This window comes from Saccharomycodes ludwigii, chromosome V (genome assembly GCF_020623625.1).
Source record: "Saccharomycodes ludwigii strain NBRC 1722 chromosome V, whole genome shotgun sequence".
In the NCBI taxonomy this organism is placed as follows: domain Eukaryota; kingdom Fungi; phylum Ascomycota; class Saccharomycetes; order Saccharomycodales; family Saccharomycodaceae; genus Saccharomycodes; species Saccharomycodes ludwigii.
The window spans coordinates 1,121,348-1,144,241 of NC_060204.1; the positions used below are offsets into that span (position 1 = coordinate 1,121,348).

The 22,894-nt window shown below is 29.8% G+C and overlaps 10 protein-coding genes and 1 non-coding gene across 11 annotated transcripts; 5 read left to right on the plus strand and 6 right to left on the minus strand.

The window, feature by feature from the left end:
* Window positions 1-755: 755 nt before the first annotated feature.
* SCDLUD_004291 (uncharacterized protein) lies at window positions 756-2,732 on the plus strand (the record flags this gene model as incomplete). Its single annotated transcript, XM_046078969.1, has 1 exon — window positions 756-2,732. The coding sequence occupies one exon, from the start codon at window positions 756-758 to the stop codon at window positions 2,730-2,732; it is 1,977 nt and encodes a 658-aa protein (XP_045933908.1).
* A 219-nt stretch (window positions 2,733-2,951) lies between these two features.
* On the minus strand, window positions 2,952-3,755 carry PUN1 (Pun1p; the record flags this gene model as incomplete). Its single annotated transcript, XM_046078968.1, has 1 exon — window positions 2,952-3,755. The coding sequence occupies one exon, from the start codon at window positions 3,753-3,755 to the stop codon at window positions 2,952-2,954; it is 804 nt and encodes a 267-aa protein (XP_045933909.1).
* A 1,131-nt stretch (window positions 3,756-4,886) lies between these two features.
* On the plus strand, window positions 4,887-6,563 carry VPS36 (ESCRT-II subunit protein VPS36; the record flags this gene model as incomplete). Its single annotated transcript, XM_046078967.1, has 1 exon — window positions 4,887-6,563. The coding sequence occupies one exon, from the start codon at window positions 4,887-4,889 to the stop codon at window positions 6,561-6,563; it is 1,677 nt and encodes a 558-aa protein (XP_045933910.1).
* Window positions 6,564-6,693: 130 nt separating this feature from the next.
* HYM1 (Hym1p) lies at window positions 6,694-7,743 on the minus strand (the record flags this gene model as incomplete). The annotated part of the gene is made up of 1 exon (XM_046078966.1): window positions 6,694-7,743. One exon carries the CDS (start codon window positions 7,741-7,743, stop codon window positions 6,694-6,696), a length of 1,050 nt encoding a protein of 349 aa, XP_045933911.1.
* Window positions 7,744-8,272: 529 nt separating this feature from the next.
* On the minus strand, window positions 8,273-12,571 carry SCDLUD_004295 (RNA helicase; the record flags this gene model as incomplete). Its single annotated transcript, XM_046078965.1, has 1 exon — window positions 8,273-12,571. The coding sequence occupies one exon, from the start codon at window positions 12,569-12,571 to the stop codon at window positions 8,273-8,275; it is 4,299 nt and encodes a 1,432-aa protein (XP_045933912.1).
* Window positions 12,572-13,070: 499 nt separating this feature from the next.
* CDC73 (Cdc73p) lies at window positions 13,071-14,249 on the plus strand (the record flags this gene model as incomplete). The annotated part of the gene is made up of 1 exon (XM_046078964.1): window positions 13,071-14,249. The coding sequence occupies one exon, from the start codon at window positions 13,071-13,073 to the stop codon at window positions 14,247-14,249; it is 1,179 nt and encodes a 392-aa protein (XP_045933913.1).
* A 176-nt stretch (window positions 14,250-14,425) lies between these two features.
* On the minus strand, window positions 14,426-14,497 carry SCDLUD_004297. Its single transcript has one exon. It is a non-coding gene; the product is annotated as a tRNA-Asp (tRNA).
* Window positions 14,498-15,532: 1,035 nt separating this feature from the next.
* Window positions 15,533-17,200, plus strand: SCDLUD_004298 (allantoate permease family MFS transporter; the record flags this gene model as incomplete). Its single annotated transcript, XM_046078963.1, has 1 exon — window positions 15,533-17,200. One exon carries the CDS (start codon window positions 15,533-15,535, stop codon window positions 17,198-17,200), a length of 1,668 nt encoding a protein of 555 aa, XP_045933914.1.
* A 976-nt stretch (window positions 17,201-18,176) lies between these two features.
* SCDLUD_004299 (allantoate permease family MFS transporter) lies at window positions 18,177-19,883 on the plus strand (the record flags this gene model as incomplete). The annotated part of the gene is made up of 1 exon (XM_046078962.1): window positions 18,177-19,883. The coding sequence occupies one exon, from the start codon at window positions 18,177-18,179 to the stop codon at window positions 19,881-19,883; it is 1,707 nt and encodes a 568-aa protein (XP_045933915.1).
* A 242-nt stretch (window positions 19,884-20,125) lies between these two features.
* CNB1 (calcineurin regulatory subunit B) lies at window positions 20,126-20,653 on the minus strand (the record flags this gene model as incomplete). The annotated part of the gene is made up of 1 exon (XM_046078961.1): window positions 20,126-20,653. One exon carries the CDS (start codon window positions 20,651-20,653, stop codon window positions 20,126-20,128), a length of 528 nt encoding a protein of 175 aa, XP_045933916.1.
* A 313-nt stretch (window positions 20,654-20,966) lies between these two features.
* On the minus strand, window positions 20,967-22,784 carry DPH2 (2-(3-amino-3-carboxypropyl)histidine synthase; the record flags this gene model as incomplete). Its single annotated transcript, XM_046078960.1, has 1 exon — window positions 20,967-22,784. The coding sequence occupies one exon, from the start codon at window positions 22,782-22,784 to the stop codon at window positions 20,967-20,969; it is 1,818 nt and encodes a 605-aa protein (XP_045933917.1).
* Window positions 22,785-22,894: the final 110 nt, after the last annotated feature.

Consider the following 22,894-nt stretch of genomic DNA (forward strand, 5'->3'; position numbering starts at 1 on the left):
ATAATACTGCTTATAATATCTGTGTGTTTTGTCTTAGATAAAGCTTATTGAGTAAAATACAAAAAAAAGAAACAAACAGACGGAATGCAGACACTTTCTTTTATTTTCAATTCTATTTTTAATTTTATGTTTAAAAAAAATATTTACATAAAAATAAAAAATAAAAAAAAAAAACGTTTGGGCATCATTATTGTATTTAATGGAAAAAATATAATACAATATGATAAAAAAAAAAAAAAAAAAAAAAAAAAAAAAAGCATTACAAACAAATACTATAAACGATGCTTTTTCTTTAAAATAAAAATAATTAATAATAATAATAATATATTAACCTTTTTGATATATTAGTAAATAAAATTGATGATGGGCATCCTTTTTTTTTAAAAAAAATTAAATTTGTCGAACGAGAAATTATAAATCTAATCTTAAAAAATAAAAGTAAAAATTATTAGGAGGACTATATATAAGACAGAATATTAAAACATATAACAATATATATTTATATTCTTATGTATTAACTAAATTTTATCTTACCTTTTCCTTTTTTTTTTTTTTCTTTTTTTTTTTCCTTCTTTCTAAAAAGAAAATATCCCATAAAAACAACAAATATTCCTAGAACAATAATGGTGTCAGTGTTAAATAAATCATATATTTTACTGTTTACGGTCATAGTATTTTCCCTATGCACTTTAATTTTTCCGATTATAGCCACGGCTGGCTCTTCCTCCAATTATTCGCCCATTAATAAAATTTATATGGGCCAAGCCGATGTCGCGAACATTAATGTCACTAAAATTTTACCACAGGTTGCGCCAATTGTTGCTATCATGGCTAAATCCCTAACAGTTCCAGATGTAAACACCAGTATGATTATCGAAGATATGAAGCAATTAGGCCAATCAACCGCTTTAAAACCATTGCTACAATTAATTACTAATTCCAACTCCCCAGAAACTACAATAAGCGCTTTAACTACATTGGCCCCATTGGTAGTATCTAATGAAAATAGTGAGTCAATGACTGATATATTTGGTTTAATCGACAACTCTATTAATGCTACTCAAGTTTTTGACATGTTAGCAGAAGAAATTGCCACCTCCTCCGCCACCTCTAACGCTACAGAATTAGAAATGAGTATGGTTTTAAGCGTCTTAGCTCAAAGCAATAACTTAACAACTACTCTAACTTCTATTTCAGAGTTGATGGGTTTGGCCAATGATACTACAGGTTTAGAAGAGATCAGCTATGTAGTTAATATTCTAACCAATTCTAAGAATTTAACTGATACAGAATTAGATCTACAAACTTTGTCCTCAGCTACTGTTTCCTCTGGAGTATTAGAACAATTAAATGAGACTATCTCTACTTCCACAGATATTATTGCTTCTTTGACTGAGTTGGAAGCTCTTTTGCCATCTTCAGAGAAAAAAATGATTCAAGCATTGGTTGACTTATTGGAAAATTCTAATAATTCCACTGCAACTATAACCGATATTATGACCATGATGAGCATTTCTTCCTCTAGTAGCGCTAGTTCCAGTGATGTCTCTGGTATTACACCATTATTCACATTCTTGAACTCATTTTCCAACACAACTTTTATCCTAGCGAAACTACCTGAATTATTGACTTTTGCTACCACCAATAGTACGACCGCAACTCAAGATATGATGATGCTACAACAATTTTTATTGAATTCTAAAAATAATACATTATCAATTGATTATCTAAACAGTATATTAAGTGAAACTGAATCAGAATCAAGTTCTGCCTTGACCACGGTTAGTAGTGGTGCTGAAAGTTTACTTGAGTTGTTACAAGCTTCTGAAAATGCCACATTAACTTTAGAAAATTTGGAAACCGTTAGTAAAATTTCTATGGAGAATTCCTCTGCTTTGCTACCGATGTTGCAAATTATGCAAGCTAGTGCTAAAGCATCCCCCAATATTACTGATGATTATATATATGAAAATGTTTTACCAAGCCTCTTCGATAGTATGGGCTTCGCCACAAAATTCAATTTGGGTATTTTCACTTTATGTCGTACTAATACTGCCGGAAAAATCTACTCCTGTACTAAATCACATGCTGTCCAAAGTTTCCATATGAAACAAATTTTATTTAATGAATTGGAAGTTTCTGCATTTAAACCATATGTTAGTGCATTGAACTTAACAGCTGAAGATATTCAAATCAATGGTATTTTAGAAGAAAAGGAAAAGGAATATGTCCCAGCTGTTAAAGCACTTTTGGCCTTCAATTTGATAACTATAATTGCCTCATTTTTCATGCTTATTTCCATATTAAGTCTAGGTTTTGTTTGGAAATCAACTACCAATTATTTTACCATTAGCACCAACTTTTTGTTGGCCGGATGCATCTTTGGTGCAAACTTAATCTCTGCTGCCGTTGTTGCAGGAATTTGTCAAATTATCAAACATGGTCTTAAACATGATAAGTATAATGTCACTTTTGAATACAATAGTGAATACTGGGGATTGATTTGGGCCTCTTTTTGTATATCTGTTTTCAACAACCTGATTTTCATTTATATTACTTTTAAAGATTATAAATCCCTAAAACATAGCAATAGTACAGTTGTAAAACAGAAAACAGAAAATGAAAGCGTAAGTCAAAGCGATTCCTCTGTGATTGCTTCCAGTAATGATGACATTGAAAAAAATCAAGAAAAGACAGTCGAGCAAGAAAAAGATAGTTATAATCACAAATGATGAGCTCGTATAGATATCCACACATACATTCATCTGAATGGCAATGCTAATTTATTTTTTAATATTTTTATCTTTTAATTGTTTTATTTTTTTTAATTTTTTTTTTTTTCCCCTCTACCCTTTTCAATACCATAATTAATAAATAATTATAATATATATATATATATATATATATTTTATTTTTAGTATAAAACAGAAAATAAACCCTATAGAAATAATTTATAATATTTGCCTTTCCTCCATAGCAACTGGTTGTACAATAGCTGCTTTATATGGCTTGTTCTGCCTAACCATACCAAACCAAAGAAATAAATTCAGGAAACATCCACCAACACTAGCCCATAATAATGCATAGTAATTAGTACCCAACGATAAAGAAATGCCATAATCAGTATACTCTTTTTTCAAAGCACTTTTTAGATACATATACGTGGCTGTACTTGTACCAGCACCAATTAGTAAACTTATAAATGAAATAATTGTCAAAAATCTACAACACCATATCAAAAAACTAAAATGTAAAATCAATCTAATAATATTTAAAACAAACCCAATAAATAATAAAACAATACCTATGATGATAGTAATAAACATACATTTGCACAAATTGTTGTAATATTTAATGTTTTTGGTGATTTTGGAAGGTAATACAATATCAGCAATTGAATCTATTAGGCTTAATGCTTCGTTATTATCGATATTATCATATAGCATTTTTTGTAAATTAAATTCTTGAATTCCACTTGGACTAGTACATGATTCTACAGTTCCGTTGGATCCTGCTATACAATAAGACCAGAGGCCAACGTTTATGTATGATGGCAAGTCTAAATCTGTCTCTGAAGTAATAGTTGATGATGCAAAAACCGAAGACTCATTTAAATTAACTAGATTTATTTGAGCTGCATAAATTTTGTTTAATGGGATGTAATTTTTTGTTGAACCTGCACATGCAACAATCGCTAGAATAAATGTAGCAAATGTGACAAATCCTGTAATGATCAAAGAACAACAGTTTACCATTTTTTTTTTTTTTTTATCGTTCCTTTTCTTGTGTTCTTACTTTTTTAAAAGTGTTTTCAATACGTGTTTTCCAACAAAAAGTTGTAGTTTTTTTTTATTGGTTAAAGGAGTGTGTATGAAAATTTTGATATATTTGTTTCCTTCACTGTATAGTATATATATATATATATTGTATCGAAAATGAAAAAGTTATTTTTAAAAAAAAAATAAAAAATAATTACGAAGCTAAGTTTATTTATTTATATATATATATATATATATATATATATTTTTTACGTTATATTTTTTTCCCTTTTATTTTGCAAGTATTTGGGAGGGGGAGGTTGTAAATGATTGTTTTTATGAAAAGAATATAATCCAATCGATGAGTTGTATTAGTTTAAATTGTAGTATATAAGTTTCGAAAGAAAAGATCAAATAGAACGTGATTTATTATCCATGAATTGAGGCTGGAATAATAATTTGCTCAAATTAAAAAACAAAAAAAAATAATAGAAGCAAGTTGGAAGAGAATACCCCTCCTTCAAGTCTATATCATATCGGAATGAATAAGCTGTTATATGTTCAACAAAATACTGAATAGCCTAAACACCCTATTATTTTTTCTCTCTTTCTTTCTTTCTTTTTTTTAATTAGTAAAAGTTATAAGCATTGGTTGTATATTATATAATTGAGTTTCTCTGCCTTATTTTTGTATAAGCTTATTCAGAAATATAATTAATAATTTTTCTTTTTTCAAGCCTGATTCAGATTTAATAATTTGGTGAGCCCAGCCTCTTTTTTTTTATTACGTATTATTTAATGTGTATTATTTAATGTGTATTATTTATTGTGTATTATTATTTGTGTATTATTATTTGTGTATTATTTCTTGTGTACTATTTACCATTTTTCAAAAAAAAAATATTCTTTGTCCGCTGGACACTCGGATAATATAAACTGTTTTGCTTAATCACGAAATTGCCATTCCAAATTGAATCCAAGTAAAAAAAAAAAAAAAAAAATAATAATGATCGATAAATCAGTTATCTAATTCTAAAAAGCTATTTCCTCTTGTGTTACTTATTTTCTAACAAGTACGAGCAATTCTCAAAAGTCCAATTTAAAAACTAATCTATTTACAAATAACATATGTTGTCTTCTATATGGCACTATGCTGAAACAACAAAATCTGGCCAACCATTATTAAGGGAAACCGAAAAAGATATTGTTGTCATTGAAAAAGTTGGATTATCTCAAGGCAAATATAAAATCCTTAATAAACAAAATGGTAGATTCTATTTAACCACACAGAGATTAATATATGTCGATGACTTGGACTTTTTTAATGAAAGTTGTTTTATAGATCTAAATGAAATTAAATCAATTGATTATTCCAGCAGATTTTGGAAAAGCTCCCCCAAATTAATCATATATTTTGACATCAATACAATTTTGAATAAATCCATAGATAAAAAAAAAAATAAAAATTATCCAAATCTCATTGGTAATAGCTTTACACCCACTAAGGAAATAGTTTGGGACTGTCCCATCTGCATGATGAATAACACATCTAGTATAAATTTGCCAAAAATTAAGAACAAAGAGCCCTTTGTTTGTGTTAATTGTGGTATTCCTTATCCATACGAGGATATCATGAAACATCATGATAATAACAATACTATTAATACTAAGAACAGTGTTGAAAGTGCATCTCAATGCCCTAAATGCACATTTATTAACCATCCATCACTCATGTCATGTGAGATATGTGGATCCAAGTTACCCAATAATAATAATAATAATAATAATATGGGCATTGACAATAATGTCGAATATCCTCAAAATACTTATAAGCAAGTTAAATTAATTTTGGAGGGAATAAACGAAAGTGATGACACATCACAATTAAAATCTCTATTACCCGGAGAAAGCAATGAAAGCAATTTTTATGTAAAGATAAGTTTTAGGAACAGAGATAATAATGGTATATTATTTTATGAAGCTTTAAGCAAGACCTTACATGATTTATGCATTACCCAAAGTATAGACAAGTTCAATCAAAATTGTACAATAATTGATAGAAAAAATGGAAAGCCAAAAGTCGAATTATTGAAAATTAATAAAGATCAAAATAAATTTGGTATAACTGGTTTGGAAGAATCAAATGAATCCAAATTACTTGCTAATGACATACTAATGGGCAACGCCCTACAAGATTTAGACAGATTAGTGGAATTAAGTGAAGATATCATCAAAATGTATAGCCATACAACCACTACTGACATAAATAAAGACATGAAACCCCCAAAATTATTAATTGACAGAGGTAAATTTACTAGTAAATCTTCGTTCATATGTGAAATAAGTAGAGAAATCTTTGATTTTTTGATGAATTTAAGTGAAAGAAACGAAAATTTACTATTAATAAACATCTTGGATCTTTATGCTCTATATAATAAAACAGTAAGGATCGGATGCGGCTATATATCTCCTTTTGAATTTGAAATGGCATGTGAACAGTTTGATAAATTGAACTTGAGTGATAAATTACATATAATGACTATTAATGACAGAATACAGTGTTTGACTACAAATCAATCACTAAAAAATTTCAAAGAAACTTTATTATTCTTGATAAATGATCAACCTGGCCTAGATCTATATCGTATTAACAAATATTTACACGATATCGATGGTAGAAAAACATGGAGTATGGGCATAATTGCAGAATTGTTGCAAATGTGTATTCAAGAAGGTTCCATTGTAGTGGATGATGCGTTTTCTGGCGAATTTTATTATTCCAATATATATTGGAAAAATGATTAATATTTTTATGTATAAATTTGTTATATGACGTTAACTAAGTTTACTCCCTAAATAAATAATGATGAAATTAATATCAAAAAAAAAAAAAAGAAAAAAGAGAAAAAAAGAAAAAAAAAAAAAAAAGACATTTTTATGTTTCTTTTGATGCTAAAACTATCCTTGGTAATTCATTAATTTGTTGTATTATAAATTCCTTTTCATCAAGAAAAGTACTATCCCTATTATCTTCCCCAAAACCTTCAAAAAACTTTAACAATTTTTCCCTATTTTTAATCAATATATCAGAGACTTGTTTTGATTTTCTTGGATTGGCCACAAACACTTTAAAAACGTTAAAAGATTCTAACTGCAAATTTTTGGATTTATCACTCAATAAAACCATAATCAATTTCAAATTATCGGATTCATTGATGTAATTTATCATGAACTGATTGTTGGCTCTGCTCAATATTAAAGTGGATAATAATTTCACTGCCTGTCTTTTAGTAACATAATTCCCATGAGCTAATAATTTATTTATTTTCACAGTAAATGTATCCATATTGGCCTTTATATTGAAATATTCTGTGGCTACTAGTTTTTTATGGTTTAAAAATAAACTGTTGAGTATTTGGAAGCTTTGTGTGCTGATTTCAAAAGATACAGATAAACAATTATCAAAATATTTCCAAACTATAGGATCTTTTAAAATTATTCTTGCCAATTGTTCAAATTTCAAGCATTCATCAACAATACCACCAAGACAAACATACACTTCAGATGCAGTAGATCTATTTAGTAATGCTGTCTCTTGAGTCTTCAATAATAAGTATATGAGGTCTGTTTTAGTAATAAGGTAATCTACGTATATAAACTTGTTATCCATTGATTTGGTCAAGCCATTACAAAATATTATGGCTACATTTTTGCGTGCTTCAAATCCTAATTGGTTAAAATGTACTAAAATATTATGCAAACATTCTGTTTTAAAAAAATTAACATATAACAAATGGACATCTTGACCAGAAGTGCTGCCATCAAATAGCATATGTCTTATTCCTTCTATATACTTATTACATTCATCTTGAGTTTTCCTTTTGTTATCCAAAGTCGATGTAGAGTCAAGCTTTATTAATTGGTCGTTTAATACTTTGATATAATCACCAGGTGTTTTTGGAGTTTTCTTCCACCAAAATGCCATTGTTTATGCCTGGATGTATCTAGATATATATATATATTTAAAGATTGTCTATAGTGTGTACGTGTAACTTAATAATATTTATATATGTTGTTGTTATTATTATTATATTTCAAAAGTGTTGATTGTAAAGGGAAGCTGAAAAAGCAAAAAGTGTGAAATATATATGACAATAGTGGTGAAGAGAAAGAAAAAAAAAAAACAAAAAAAATTGAAAAATAATTAAAAGCAGACACCTTATTATGTATATAGATATTTGTAGATAAATAGAATGAGTTTTGAGATTAGTTTATAAGTTTTTGTTTGATAATTGTTTTAAATTTCACAAAATAAAGATAAAAGAATATGGGAACAGAACAACCTTATTTGTTTTTTAATATTTATACGTCAATTTTCAAACAAAGACACAAAAAAAAAAAAAAATTTTTTTAACAAAAAAAAAAATAAAAAAAAAAAATTAAGCCATTTTATCCCTCCTTCAAAGTAAAAATATACATCTAAAAGAATCGCCACAACAAAATGTTTTATTTATTCAGCATTCTTCACTTTGAACTAATACTTCAACTACTTCTAAAATGTCATCTGCCTTAGAAAATTCATAATTTTTGGTAGAATAAAACGGATTCTCCAACTTGATTTTAATGGCCTGATCTAATAATATACGCAATTCTTTAATCAAAACACCATTTTTGCACCATGTACGGATAGGTAGCCAACTATCAACAACAATACCACGTGATCTTGCCTCTGTATCAATATTATAGTCTATAGGACCACCAAATAATAAGACAGCCAATTCAGAGCTTGGAGTAATAGTTCGTAGATACAATTTGGTAGTTGTCTGTGAAGTATTGTACAAAAGGAATGATGCCTTCAATTTTTTAACTGTTTTAGTGTCTATCTTGCTAACATCATTAGTTTGTTCTTCTGCATCCTCCGCAGCAGCGTTACTGTTGTTTGTTGAGAAAAATACAGAAGAAGGATGTATAAATGCTCTTGTGCTGGGTAATGCGTTCTCGTTCACTATTTTTTGCTGATATACATTTTCCATATATTGTTCATTTCTAATCCAATACCTAATTTGCCTTGCATCTGGATCTTTCTCAATGGCGCCTGAACTGGTATTCATATACTTTGGATCTGGGAATTGAACACGGCTAACGTGAGGATAAAATGCACCAGTCAACACGCACTTGATCATTTCTATATTTTGACCATTTCTATTTAAATAAGTCTCTGCGTATGGTTTGTATTTTAGTGGTAAAAACCCAATATCCTCCAAAATTGAGTAAAATTGAGCTCTTGCAGAATTTATCTCATTTAATTTATTGTATGACAAAAAATTACTAGTAACAAATTTCTTTTTATTTTCCGCGGCATTGGAACCATCAAAGTAACTTTCCAAAAGCTTAGTTACAGCGACCAAATCACCGCATTCGTTGTATTTTTTGCTATATTTATTTATAACAGCTTTGATTTTATCCCTATTTTCCAATCCACCAGTAAAGGGCATATCAGAAACACTCAATATACTGGCAATCATAACACCAATGTCAGCACATCCAAATATAATGGAATAAATTAATAATTTCCCATGCTTGCTATCCATAACGGGCATCATACTTATAAATGAACCAAGCTGTGTCAAGCTTTTATCTTCTTTGTTCAATAGACCAACAGTAGTCAAATTTTGTTCTGATTTTAACAACACCTTTATAGGAGGTGGGTCCAATCCTTTGCTCAAAAACTTGGTGACATTCTGTATACCCATAGCTTTAACACTTAAGTACAATGAATCTAATGAGACCCTTTTGATTTCAGGGGTCGGTAAATCTGCCATATCATTTTCATAAACGTCTCTAGAATACAATTTATAGGAATACCCACTACGAACTCTACCAGCACGCCCTCTACGTTGTTTAGATTCGGCTTTAGATATAAAATGTTCAATTAATTTGGTAGAATTTTCTTTAGGTAAATAGTACATTGCCTTTGCTCTGCCGGTATCGATAGTGGAAACACAATCATCAATGGTAATAGAGGTTTCAGCAATATTTGTTGACACTATAACTTTACGTTTACCAACAAATTTTTTGAAAACTTTCTTTTGATCCTCCGGGCTTAATGCAGAATGTAATGGTAATACAACCAAATTTTGGTATGCATTAGAGATACTTTTACAGGATCTACTAATTTCAGCAACACCAGGTAAAAAGACGATAATCGACCCATCGTTGTTTTCTCTCGTTAATTTCTGATCTATATGGCCGATTAAATCAGTAATCAAATCGTAGTTAATTTGGCCGGTTTTGAAAAATTTGGAATTCGCAGTGGGAACTAAATATTCAGGACTTTCATCATCAAATTCTTCACGGAATTTGTTACTTTTAATTTTAAAATTTAAAGCTGGTAGGATTTCATCCAAAAAATAATCCTTGATGGGGAAAGTTCTACCTTCAATATGGCATCTCCCCAATTTATTATCAAAATAATTTTTGAAAATATCAACATTGACCGTGGCACTCATTAAAACGATTTTCAAATCTTTAACTTTGGACAATAGATTTTTCAACAAAATAACAATTAAATCAGTATCGATAGATCTTTCATGAACTTCATCTATGACAACAATACTGTCATGCAAGTACGCAAGATCGGTCTGCAAAATTCTAACCAATACACCAGTAGTCATAAATCTGATCCTAGTGTTCTTGGTTGATCGATTTACACCTCTAATAATATAACCCACTTCATCGCCACCAACAGCAGTGCACCTTTCATCGGAAACACGCTCAGCTAAACCAATTGCTGAAATTCTCCTTGGCTGTGTACAGATAATCTTTTTTGTAAAATCTCCCTTTTTACTAATTAAATCATCCAGGAGAAATTGAACTATTTGGGTGGATTTACCAGAACCAGTTTCACCAGTGATTAAAGTGACATTGTTTGAAGTAATGACATCAATAATCGACTTTTGTTTGGACCATGCTGGTAACGCTTTTCTTTGTTCTAACATAAGCTTATAATCCAAACTTTGGATTTTGATATCATAAGCTCCTTTCAATTTTATAATTTCTTGATGGGAGAATGGAGTATGTTTACTTACGTTATATCTGTTATATTTGTTGTCTTTTTTAGCCAAAGTCCCTGCAGTTGCTGTGCTTAGAGAAGCCGTATTATTTAACGATAAGGGATCAAATAAGGGGCCCGGATTTTCAATAATTTTTGAAATGTTTTCTTTAACCCATTCATAAATGTGAAACACCAACATATCACCCAACAAGTTATACTCACCTATATAGGTTATCAATTTGGTTAATGTCTCTAATTTAATATAATTGGGTAATTTATAATTTTTATTAAAGGTAGAAATTATTATGCCAGGTAACTTGTTGGGATAATCCTTGGTATAATAAAGTTTCAATTTTAATTTTGAATCAATCTGGATCATGCAGGTAGTTTCATTTGCCAAGCGGAAAATATCTTCTCCATAAATGGCCTGCAAACTTTGGATTTCATCAAGCCACATAGTCAAATCATAAACAGAGTCTTTATCAACTTTATATACAGGATATACCAGATTCTCGGTTAAATAAGCACAAGCCAAGTTTTCATCCCAATCATTAATCTCCAATGCATATTCTGCTTCATCTGATGAACATCCCATTTCAGAAATTCTGGAAATTTTGTTTTTTTTGTCTATTGATAATTTAGAAATTTCGACTTTGAATTTAGTATCTTCTATATTTTTCTGGAAATACGTTGGCAAATCATCTTCTGGTAAGTGTATTAACAAAAATGCCAAGGGGTCTTCATATTTTAGAGCTTCTTTAACATGTGCTTTCCTGAAACCCAAAGCCATTAGTTTTTGTTCTAGCACACTAATATCTTCTTGTGTATTGTAGTTAGATTCTCTCATTTTGGAAATCCAGCTAATATGTGATTTCAATTCATTTTCAATCATGTTTCTATTTTTTTCACTTAAATCTAGAAATATGGTGGTCTCCCACACTTTGGGTGGAAATCTGATTTTAAAAGTATTTGTACCGCTACTATTACTTTTCTGGTTCTTAAGATGCACTGTCTTTTCAATAGGTTTTTTAGCAATAACAGGAGCTTCTGATTTCTCGGTAATAATTTGTGGAGTTTTTAAAGCTTTGTCCTTTTGAGCTTTTTGGGCTTCAAGTTCTTTTTCCTTTAATAATTTGTTTTTTCTTTCTTCCAACAAAGTAGTAAATGGTTCTGGATCAAAAAGTTTGTTACATCTCCTCGTTTGCTTATTTTTTAATAAATCTTTCCTATAATCATCGAGTTTATACCAAAGTTGGCGATGATTGGGCGGCAGCATCATATGCATGTTTGTGTTATAAGCAATTCTGCACAAAGCTAATGTGGCGGCCATATGTCTGGCCTCTGCTGGAGTTTCTTGTGGTAGTAAAACACCACCACTTTTTGTTTCCCTGTTATACAATGGATCTGTAAATTTTAAAGTTAGGTTTTCCTTGGTTTTGGGATCAGTGTAAGATAAAATAGCAGTGGCTACCATCCCTTTGTCACCAATTCTTCTCATATCATATTCAACTTTGTTCCATTTCCTCTTTTGACAATGTTCATGCAGTAATGTGTGTGGTAATTTACCTGTCCAACTGGATGTTTGGGTGATTTTTGATCTATTTGATTGTTGCTGTTGTGGTAGTTTCTGTTTTTGTTTTCCATTTTTTAGTAAAGATTCACTATTGTTATTGGATTTGTCTTCACCTTTCTTCTTTGTTGAGGATTTCTTTGTATCGGTAGCAGTTTTTTTACTATTGTTATTTTGCTTTTTAGCCATATTGGGATGGTTTCTGGAATGTGCAAAAGCAAAAAGATTCTAAAATAAATAAATAAAAAATATTTAAGAGTAGCTAATGGAAACTATGATTTATGATTATTTTGTTTTAGGAGCCTTATTTTATTTAGTAAATTCAACTTTTTTATTATATATTGTTTCGGTTGAGAATGTTAAAAATTTTTCAGAAAATGTTTCCAAATAATAAGGAAAAAGGAAAAGGAAAAAAAAAAAAAAAGAAACGCAAAGGATAATTATATTCAACGTTCAAAGTCCGAGCATTGCAATCTTTTAACGGACATTGCCTTTTTTTTTTTTTTTTTTTTTTTTTTATTTCATGTTATTGTCAATTATTATAAAAATTTGTTTTTTTAGGCTGTAGCCACTTATTCCTAATTATATTCCTATATAGATTACCCACGTAAATAATAAATTATCATAAACAACAGAGGAAAAAGTAAAAATAAAAAATAAAACCCCAAATTAACGCAAAATCTGAAGTATGATCAATTTAGAAAGTTTAAGAAAAGCAATTATTGATAAATATCCAATAAAGTTATTAAACAATGAAGGAACTGAAACGAAAGATATATTGGAGGCTGCGAAGCTATCTATAAACAATAATGGCAGTATTAATGTATTAGGTCTAGACGAAAAGACAGATTTTATTGTAGATGCCAAAGAACCAATCACTTTACGAGTAGTATATCATTGCTGGATGAATAAAAATACCAGTGCAGCTGATTACTTAGTTGATTGTAAGACCAAAAAAATACCATCAATTTCATTTCTACAAAGAACAGATTTAGTTAATTGGTTATCTGGAGAAACGGAAATTTCCAAATATATTAAGAGGACGAATGGTGCCGAAAACCATGAGAATAACAAAAGTGTAGTAAACGATGTTAATATTACTGATACTGCCGGTAGGTTCCCTGTCAATGAATCAATTGAGCGCAATACTGATGTTACAACGGAAAATTCTGGAGTAATGGATGCAATATTAACCAAAGAAAGAATTTTGTTGGATCATAATTCTTTTTTGAGGGGCAAGAAGCCCATTAATTTTGAATACTTGATTAAGGAAGTTGAGTTAAACTTAGTTCGTAGTTTGAAACAACATAATGAAAAGGCTGGACACAAATCAAAGGTGCATAAATCTGCATCAGGACCCTTATCAATCAAACAGAGCGGTCGTAAGATTAAAGAACCTATTATTATTATACCATCAGCTGCTTCTTCACCATTTACGATGGCAAACATCAGACAATTTTTATTAGAAGGGAAATACATTGCACCAAAGGATTTACCAACAATCAATACAGATATTATAAAGGTTGAAAAGAAATTAGATGGCATGAAACATCCAATTAAGTTTATTATTGTAAATAACACGCGTTTGTTTAATAAACCAGAGTATTGGTCCAGAGTACTTGCTGTTTTCACTACAGGACACGCTTGGCAATTTGATAATTATCAATGGAGTGATCCAATTCAACTATTTCAACATACTAAGGGTTACTATTTCTGTTTTTCAGGTGATACTGTTCCCAAGTCAGTACAACAATGGAATGTACAAAAAATTGAGCTAGATAAAACTAGAAGATTCAAGGATTTGGAAGTTTGTAGGTACTTTTGGAATTCTCTTGAAAAAGAGTTACAACAACGTGGATACCATTAGAATTGGAAACGAAATATATTATCATTTATGTTATGTAAAGTAAATACATATGTATAATTATTTGTTTTAGAATAAAAGATACACTTTAATATGCAGAATATAAAAACAAAAACAAAAACGAAAATAAAAAATGGAAACGCTACAACTGGGCAATTTAGAAAAAAAAATTAATGTTTCTCCGAGACGGGGAATCGAACCCCGATCTGGCATGCGACAAACGCCAATTCTAACCGTTAAACTATCTCGGAACACTTATGATGTTTTGATAAGAGATTTTTTATATGACTTGAAAATAAGTACAGATTGAGATTTGGTAATTATTTTTTTTTTGTTATATGTTACAGATTTTGTTTATTTTGTTTACTTTGTTTACTTTCGAATTATAATAATATCTTTTTAATGTCTGAAAATTAATATTAAGATAATAATTTCTAAGATAGATTTAGAAGACAATAAGATAAATTTGGATTGATAAGGGGAAAACACTACTGATTTGTTTCGAAATAATCATTCCTGTTTGAAGTTGTGAAAAAAAAGGAAAGAAATGTAAATGCAATTTATTATCTTAATAATTTGGTCTTTATTGTTCTTTTTTTTTTTGATTTTTTAACGATGTTTTGAAATTAATAACAATGGTAAAAAAGTACAAAAATAATCAAATAAAATTGAACGAACAAACTATTTTGCTTATCTTTTAATATTGCCTACTGTTTAATAACCTGGAAAAAAGGAATAAAAAAAAAAAATGTGTAAATCTAACTCAAATATTTATCAATACTGCTAAAAATTATCTATATTGTTTCAGTTGAAATTCTTGAGAAAAAAAAAAATTTTTTTTTAATAGTTGGTAATCCATGATTTGATACACTGCTAAATAAATCAGTTCTAAAATGGTTAAAACAACTAAACCAAAAAAAAAAAATAACGTCTCTTTCAACTTTTTTTTCCTTCTTTCCTTATAGAGAATAAAATTAACACAATAGGGACCAAAAACGTAGTAGCCACATGGATCTAAAAGAAGATACAAATAAACTAAAAAAAAAAAAAAAAAATTGAAGTTAAAATTAAAATTAAAATTAAAATAAGTGATTACGGAAATATAAATATGATAAAATAATCAATAATCTTAGGTTATTTATATAAATACTCTTATGTGTTTATCTATATATGGACGTAAAAATTATTACTTTATCATACAGATATTTAAACACACCTTATGACTTTCCAAAAAAGAAAAAAATAAAAGGAAAAAATAAAAGGAAAAAAGGAAAAAAGAAAAAACAATGTCGGACTACAGTGATGATGATAATAATTATTTTATTATTAGAAACGAAAAAGTTACCAACATAGAAAGTGGACAAAACAATCCACGTGTATTACTTTTCACAAAAGACGAGATAGATGATCCAAAATGTTTTATTACTATTATTTCCCCGGAGGGAAAAGAGGTTAATATTACTGGTGATGTTGATGATGCGATGGATATGGCTTTTATAGCCAAAGATCTTCAAGTCAGTTTCGAAGACGATAAAAAACTACTAAGAAAAATTGATATTTATTTGTTACCTTTCATATGCATACTCTATGCTATCCAGTTTATGGATAAAGTTACTAATGCCGATGCTGCTATTATGGGTTTGATACCTGATTTAAAAATGCATGGTGACCAATTTTCATGGACTGGTTCTGCATTCTATTTTGGTTATTTAGGTGGGTTATTTGTGTTTCCTCCTCTACTACAAAGCTCACGTTGGTTTATGAAGAATGTAAGTGTCATTGTTATTTTATGGGGGATGGTTTTAGCGTGTCATGCAGCTTCTTCAGTTAATTATGCCAGTTTCATATTTTTAAGATGTTTATTAGGGTTTTTAGAAAGCGCCATTACACCATCATTTATCATTTTAATGTGCCAATATTGGAAACAAAACGAACAATTCGTTCGTATGTGTTTATGGTTTAGTTTTAATGGGTTGGGCACGATACTAAGTGGTGTACTATCTTATGGTTTATACATTCGTGAATACTCTTATTCCATGCAAGCTTGGAAGGTTTTATTTGTTATTACTGGAATAATTACAATATTTTTAGGTGGAATACTATGGTTTCATATTCCAGATAATCCTTCAAAAGCGTGGTTTTTAACAGAAAGGGAAAAATTGATGGTCGTACAAAGACTAAGAAGTAATCAACAAGGGTTTGGTAATCGTCATGTTAAAAAATATCAAGTTTTTGAAGCATTAAGTGATGTAAGAACATGGTTGTATTTTCTTTATTCGGTTTGTTGTCAAATTCCTAATGGTGGCCTAACAAATTTTACTGCCATTCTACTGACAGAAGATTTCGGTTATGATATAAAAAACAGTTTGTTAATGGTTTTGCCCGCTGGTGTAGTTGAATTGATTGGTTGTCCACTACTAGGCTTATTATGTTTTTATTTGTCTATGAAAACATTGGGTAAAAAAACAAAAATGCTTGGTCATAGTTTGGTCTGGGCCTTTATAGTTAATATCATAGTTCTTGTGGCAACATGTATGCTAGCATTTGCAAAAGATAGTAAACGTGCTCGTTTAGCAGGGACATACTTATGGTATTTGCTTCCATTATCATTTGTTTGTATTCTATCTAATATCAGCTCAAACACTTTGGGATATACGAAGAAGTGGACTGTTTCTTCTTTAAACATGATGGCTTATGCTGCGGCTAATATTGCCGGTCCACAAACATTTATAAGTAAACAAGCTCCAAATTATCAAGGTGCTAAAGTTGCTATGGTTGTTTGCTCTGCTGTTGGCTGTGTTATTTTGGTAGTTTTATACATGCTAAATGTTAAAGAAAATAATAGAAGAGACGGGATGACTAAAAATCCAGAGGGCAAGATTTTAAACATAGAAAACATTGAATTTGCTGATTTGACTGATTCTCAAAATCCGAACTTTAGATATAATTTATAATATGCGGTATTTATTTATTTATTTATTTATTTATTTATTTATGTTCCTATAGTAGGTTAGCTAAGTTTTAATTTTTCTTTGTAGTTTATTTAATTTTTATATTTTGTAACAAAAGGGAATTTAAACTGTGTATTTTTGACTGGGCAAAGAAAAAAAGGAAGGAAACGGCATCTTTTTGATATATGCATTTGAGTCAAAGTGTAGAAAAGACAGCATCGAATCGCCGTATTTTTTTTTTCTTTCTTTTTTTCGTAGGTTAGATTTATTTATTCTGCGACAAGTTTTTTTATTGCTGGTAGAGTGCGAATAAGATAGGAAATAAAACTAAAACCATAGAAAATTGAAAAAAAAAGAAAAGTTATAAAACATTAAATAAGAATAAAATCTGTGACATGAAGTTGGAAATTTGTTATAGAACAAGTTATAAATTTATAGAATCCAAGCAGCAAAAATAAAAAAGTCCAGTCTTTTTCAAACAAGTCATAATTATTTATAACAAAAACTGTGGTTATTTTCCGACTACCACACTGAAATACCCGCTATTTAGAAAATGCCTTTTCTTTTTTCTTTTTTTTTTTCACTTTATTATTAAGATGCCAAAATACTGAAAACAAGCACTAAGTTTGATTTTATTTCTTTGCATTTCTATGAAACGACAATAATCGGATAACAAAACATTATAAACTAATCCAACTTTTGAAATTGAATTTTATTGTACCGTTTAAAACTATTCTAACTTTTTTATTTCAACTATCAATATTTTGGTAAGATTTAACATAGTATTATTATTATTACTACTACAAAGAAAATGAATTTTTTTTTTTAATAAAAACCTATTTCCTATATAAAGAGTACATACTGACCATATATAGATATTATTTCAAATAATTATTTCCAATCATCTTAAAAAAACATTCCTTTTTAATCTTTCCAAATATATCATAATAATAATAATATATATAAATATAAAATCAAGATGTCTGGTACAGAAAAAGATAATATCTTTTTATCTAGTGACACTAATGAAAAAAATCTTACCAAGGGTGAAAAAGGCAGGCGTTCTTCATCCTCTTCAACTACTTCAAGAGAGAGTACTAATATTCATGATGTCATCTCTTTTACTGAAACAGAAATTGGGGCTAAAGACCAAATAATTACACAAATTTTGTCCCCAAGCGGGAAAGAAGTTAATGTTACTGGTGACGTAGATGACGCAATGAAATTGGCTTTAGAGGCAAAAGATCTACAAGTCACCCCTGAAGAAGATCGTAAATTACTAAGAAAAATTGATTTTTATATTTTCCCCTTAATATGTCTTTTATATGCTATCCAGTTTATGGATAAAGTTACAAATGGTAATGCAGCTATTATGGGTCTAAGAACAGATTTGAAAATGCATGGTACAGAATATTCCTGGGTTGGATCTGCATTTTATTTTGGTTATTTAGGTGGGTTATTTGTAATCCCCCCACTATTACAGAAATCACCTTGGTTCATGAAGAGCGTGAGTATCATTGTTATTCTATGGGGGATGGTTTTGGCGTGTCATGCTGCTCCTTCAGTTAATTATGCCAGTTTCATATTTTTAAGATGTTTATTAGGGTTTTTAGAAAGTGCCATCACGCCCTCATTTACCATTTTAATGTGCCAATATTGGAAGCAAGACGAGCAGTTTGTCCGTATTTGCTTTTGGTTCGGTTGTAATGGTCTGGGTGGTATTTTAAGTAGTTCTATCTCTTATGGCTTGTTTATACATAGCGCAAGTTATTCCATGAAAGCCTGGAGAGTTTTGTTTGTTATTACTGGTATGATGACCATATTCACAGGACTTTTAATGTTGCTGCATATTCCTGACAATCCATCCAAAGCTTGGTTTTTAAATGCTCGTGAAAAATTGATGGTTATCCAAAGGATTAAATCCAACCAACAAGGATATGGGAACCACCATATTAAAAAATACCAAATTATTGAGGCTTTCAAAGATATTCGAACTTGGTTATATTTTTTATTTTCGGTTTGTTCTCAAATCCCTAACGGGGGGATGACCAATTTTTTTTCCATCTTGCTAAATGAAAGTTTCAAGTTTGATACCAAGAAAAGTTTATTAATGAATATGCCCGGTGATGGCGTAGAATTGGGTGGATGTCCACTTTTTGGCTTGTTGTGTGTTTATTTTGCCTATAAGAAATTTCGTCACTTTAAATGGTTAGGCCATAGTTTGGTGTGGGGATTTATTGCCAATAATTTAGTTATTGTGGGTACTTGCATGTTAGCCTTTGCAGACAAAAGTAAAAAAGCTAGATTAGCAGGTGCTTATATTTGGTTTATTCTTCCTGTTGCATTTATTTGTACCTTATCTAACATTAGTTCGAACACATGCGGGTATACAAAGAAGTGGACAGTATCATCCATCAATTTGATGGCTTATTGTGCTGCTAATATTGCCGGTCCACAAACATTTATTGCTAAACAAGCACCTAATTACAATGGTGCTAAGATTGCTATGGTTGTTTGTTCTTGTGTTGGTTCAGTCATTTTGGCTTTGTTATATATAATTAATGTTAGAGAAAACAAAAAAAGAGACAAAGTAGCTGCCGAAAGAGGTCCAGAAAGGGTTGTTGAGAACTTGGAGTTCGCCGACCTAACTGATTTTGAAAATCCACATTTCAGATATGCTTTATGATTTTTTTTCTCTGTTAATTTTTTATTTTATTTTATTTACCTCTTTTCCTCCTTTTTTTTTTTTTTTTTTTTTTGTCATTAAGAACTGGAAAGAAAACTATCAAAACTATTAATAATCTTCTTTTGATACATAATAATTATTTCTCTTTTACGTTAGAATTTAATTAAAAATAAACAGTTAACATAAATAATCATACCCATAATACACACTTGTTGCCCCATATCTCTATTTTTCGACAATAATTATATTTCATATTGTAAAGTTAAAGAATTTGCGACTTCAGTGGTTTCTATAGCATTTTTAAATTCATCAAAAGTTAATTTGCCATCTCCATCTATATCATTTTCCATGATTGTCCTATCCACTAGTTGTTGCAACTGTTCATCATCCAAATTATCACCAACCATTATCTTTAAAACTATAAAAAGTTCACCATTCGATATATAACCATCTTTATCGATGTCGTAGATTTTAAACGCAAATTTCAATTTTTCTTCCTTGCCACTTTTACCTGAAAAGATGGATAATCCGGTAATGAACTCTTGAAAATCTATATCACCACTATTATCACTATCAAAAAATTCCATAATTCTACTGGCTAAAGGGTTATTTGAAACACCTGGAATAGACATAAATTCTGCCTTGTCAATAGTACCAGAACTATCTTTATCTAGTTTAGAAAATCTTTTTTCTAGTCTACTTATTTCATCTTTATTAAAATTTGTATCTTCTAGTAACTCTTCTACTATATTGGAAGTTGTATTGCCCATGTTTATTATTTTCTTTCTATATTTTTTAAAGACTATGTTGTTTTATAGTGAGAATAAATTAAAAAAAAAAAACAATGTGAAAATGGGGCAATATATTATATATTTATTTTTTTATTAACAGAAAAAAAAAATAATTGCCAAGTAAACAACAGCTCGTAGAAAATGGCTAATCGGTTTACTATAAACAAAAATGTATTGTCCGATTTAATCCGAGTTCACCTGCTTTAAAAATGAAACAAACATAAACAAAATAAATAAATAAAGAAATAAATAAAGAAATAGAGAAATAAAGAAATAAAGAAAAGTGAATAGATTATATACCTGCAATATCTCTATCAAACTGATATCCTCTGGCAACACCAGAAATACCTTGCTCAACTGTGGCACCATCTTCCTCTTTATCCTCAGAATTAACAAAATCACTACCCAAACCAGTCCATTGCCTATTTTGTAAGACGGCTGCAGAAGTGGAAACGGTATTTCTAATTGTTAATTGACTTGAGAATTGTTTAACCAACGTGTTATTATTACTTTTTTCGTCTGTTTTTGGATATTCAATTTCTAAATGCTCTATATGCCTTAAAGGTCTAGAGGTTGAAACATATTGCCCAGTAACAGCACTGAAAACAGGCTCGTCATTGTCTGTGTTATCATCAATATTGTATTCTGGATTATTTTCCTTAATTTCCCTTAAAACATTTTCAAAGGGAGTGATCCATTTACCTGTCCACGATATCTCACGACGCAAGCTTAATTGTAACTCATAAGGCGTGATAATGGGTTTATAAAATTCATTGGTAGTATCTACAATGATACCTCCCTGTGGACAACCTAAAATACACCACACATCAATAGCTTCAAAATTTGCTAATTTGGCTACGTTAGGTTTACCCACAACAAATAAATAAGATTTCTTCTCATGCTCCTTTATCATTCTAGTTAGAACATTTATGGTTTCTTTGGTTTTCCTTAAAGATAAGGTGTTTACTAAAATTCCAATAGTTCCTGCGGTACGAGCCATGTGCATATATCGATATCTTTTCATCATGGATGGAAATGGCCCATTATCTATCGTGCAAACACCGTCATTGGTATTAATAATGTTAATTTCACCATTGTTGAAAATAGTGGTCAAATATAATAACTGTGGTGGTTCTGGGGTTGTTATGTGGAATAAATTAAAATCACCCAATTCTTCAATAGAAGAGCAACCCTCTTGATTTTGTGCAAAAACAACACGATTTTCCCCTATGATTAATGGTTCTCCCTCATTTTTTGAATCTTTAGCTTCAGAGAATCCGTTATTGTTCTTGTTGTAATAGGACCCGACTACTTTACAATTTTCGGGCAATAATGCAAAATTTATGTCACAATATATAACGTTTGCAAATCCCAACTTGATTAATTCGCCGGCAATTTTATTTAAACAATACGTATGGGGGGCATCAGCCATTAGACATATTTTTTTATCATTTTGGTTCCCATTTCCAGTATCATTCATTTTGCAAACAATTTTATTAACTATTTCATCAACATCAATCTTAGGTGTACCAAAACTGTAAATAACTGGAAGTTTTTGAATAGCATTAAGACATGAGTCACCGAAATGGATAACTAAATCAGCTTTAACATGCTCTGCAGCCACTTCATCAACACAACATGAACTATAGGCCGTGTCTGCTAAAACCCAGAATTTTCTTTTATTATTAGCAATAGCCATCGATTCTTTTTTTACATTTTTGTGGCAAAAACAATTATTTTTGTCATCGTTAATATCCTTTTTACAGCAGCCAATATCATTAGTAGCAGAACAATCAGGATCTTTATTTAATGGATTGCCGAAATGTGATTGTAGAAGTTCAATGACATGTGAACTATCCATAACCAAATTGTCTGGGAATTGTAAGGTTATTTTAATGTATTCTGGATGTGATTCTAAATATGTTATTAAGTCACCTATGGAATAATAGTCACTTAATAAGTTTAACAATTCATGATGCCCATAGGTTTGCTTATCATTTGGGACATTTAAATATGGTCTTGGTTTATTGTTTCCATTAGATGATATTTTTGAGAATAGAGAATCTGTTTGAGAAGTGGATAATGCAGGTGCCACTATGTTGGAAGTCATGGTCAGATAAGATTCTAGAAGAGTAAGGACTTAATTTTGATGTGTTGCATTGTTTTATAGACAGCAACAGATAGACTTTTGTAATTCTTAAATATTTATAAATTTTGTTT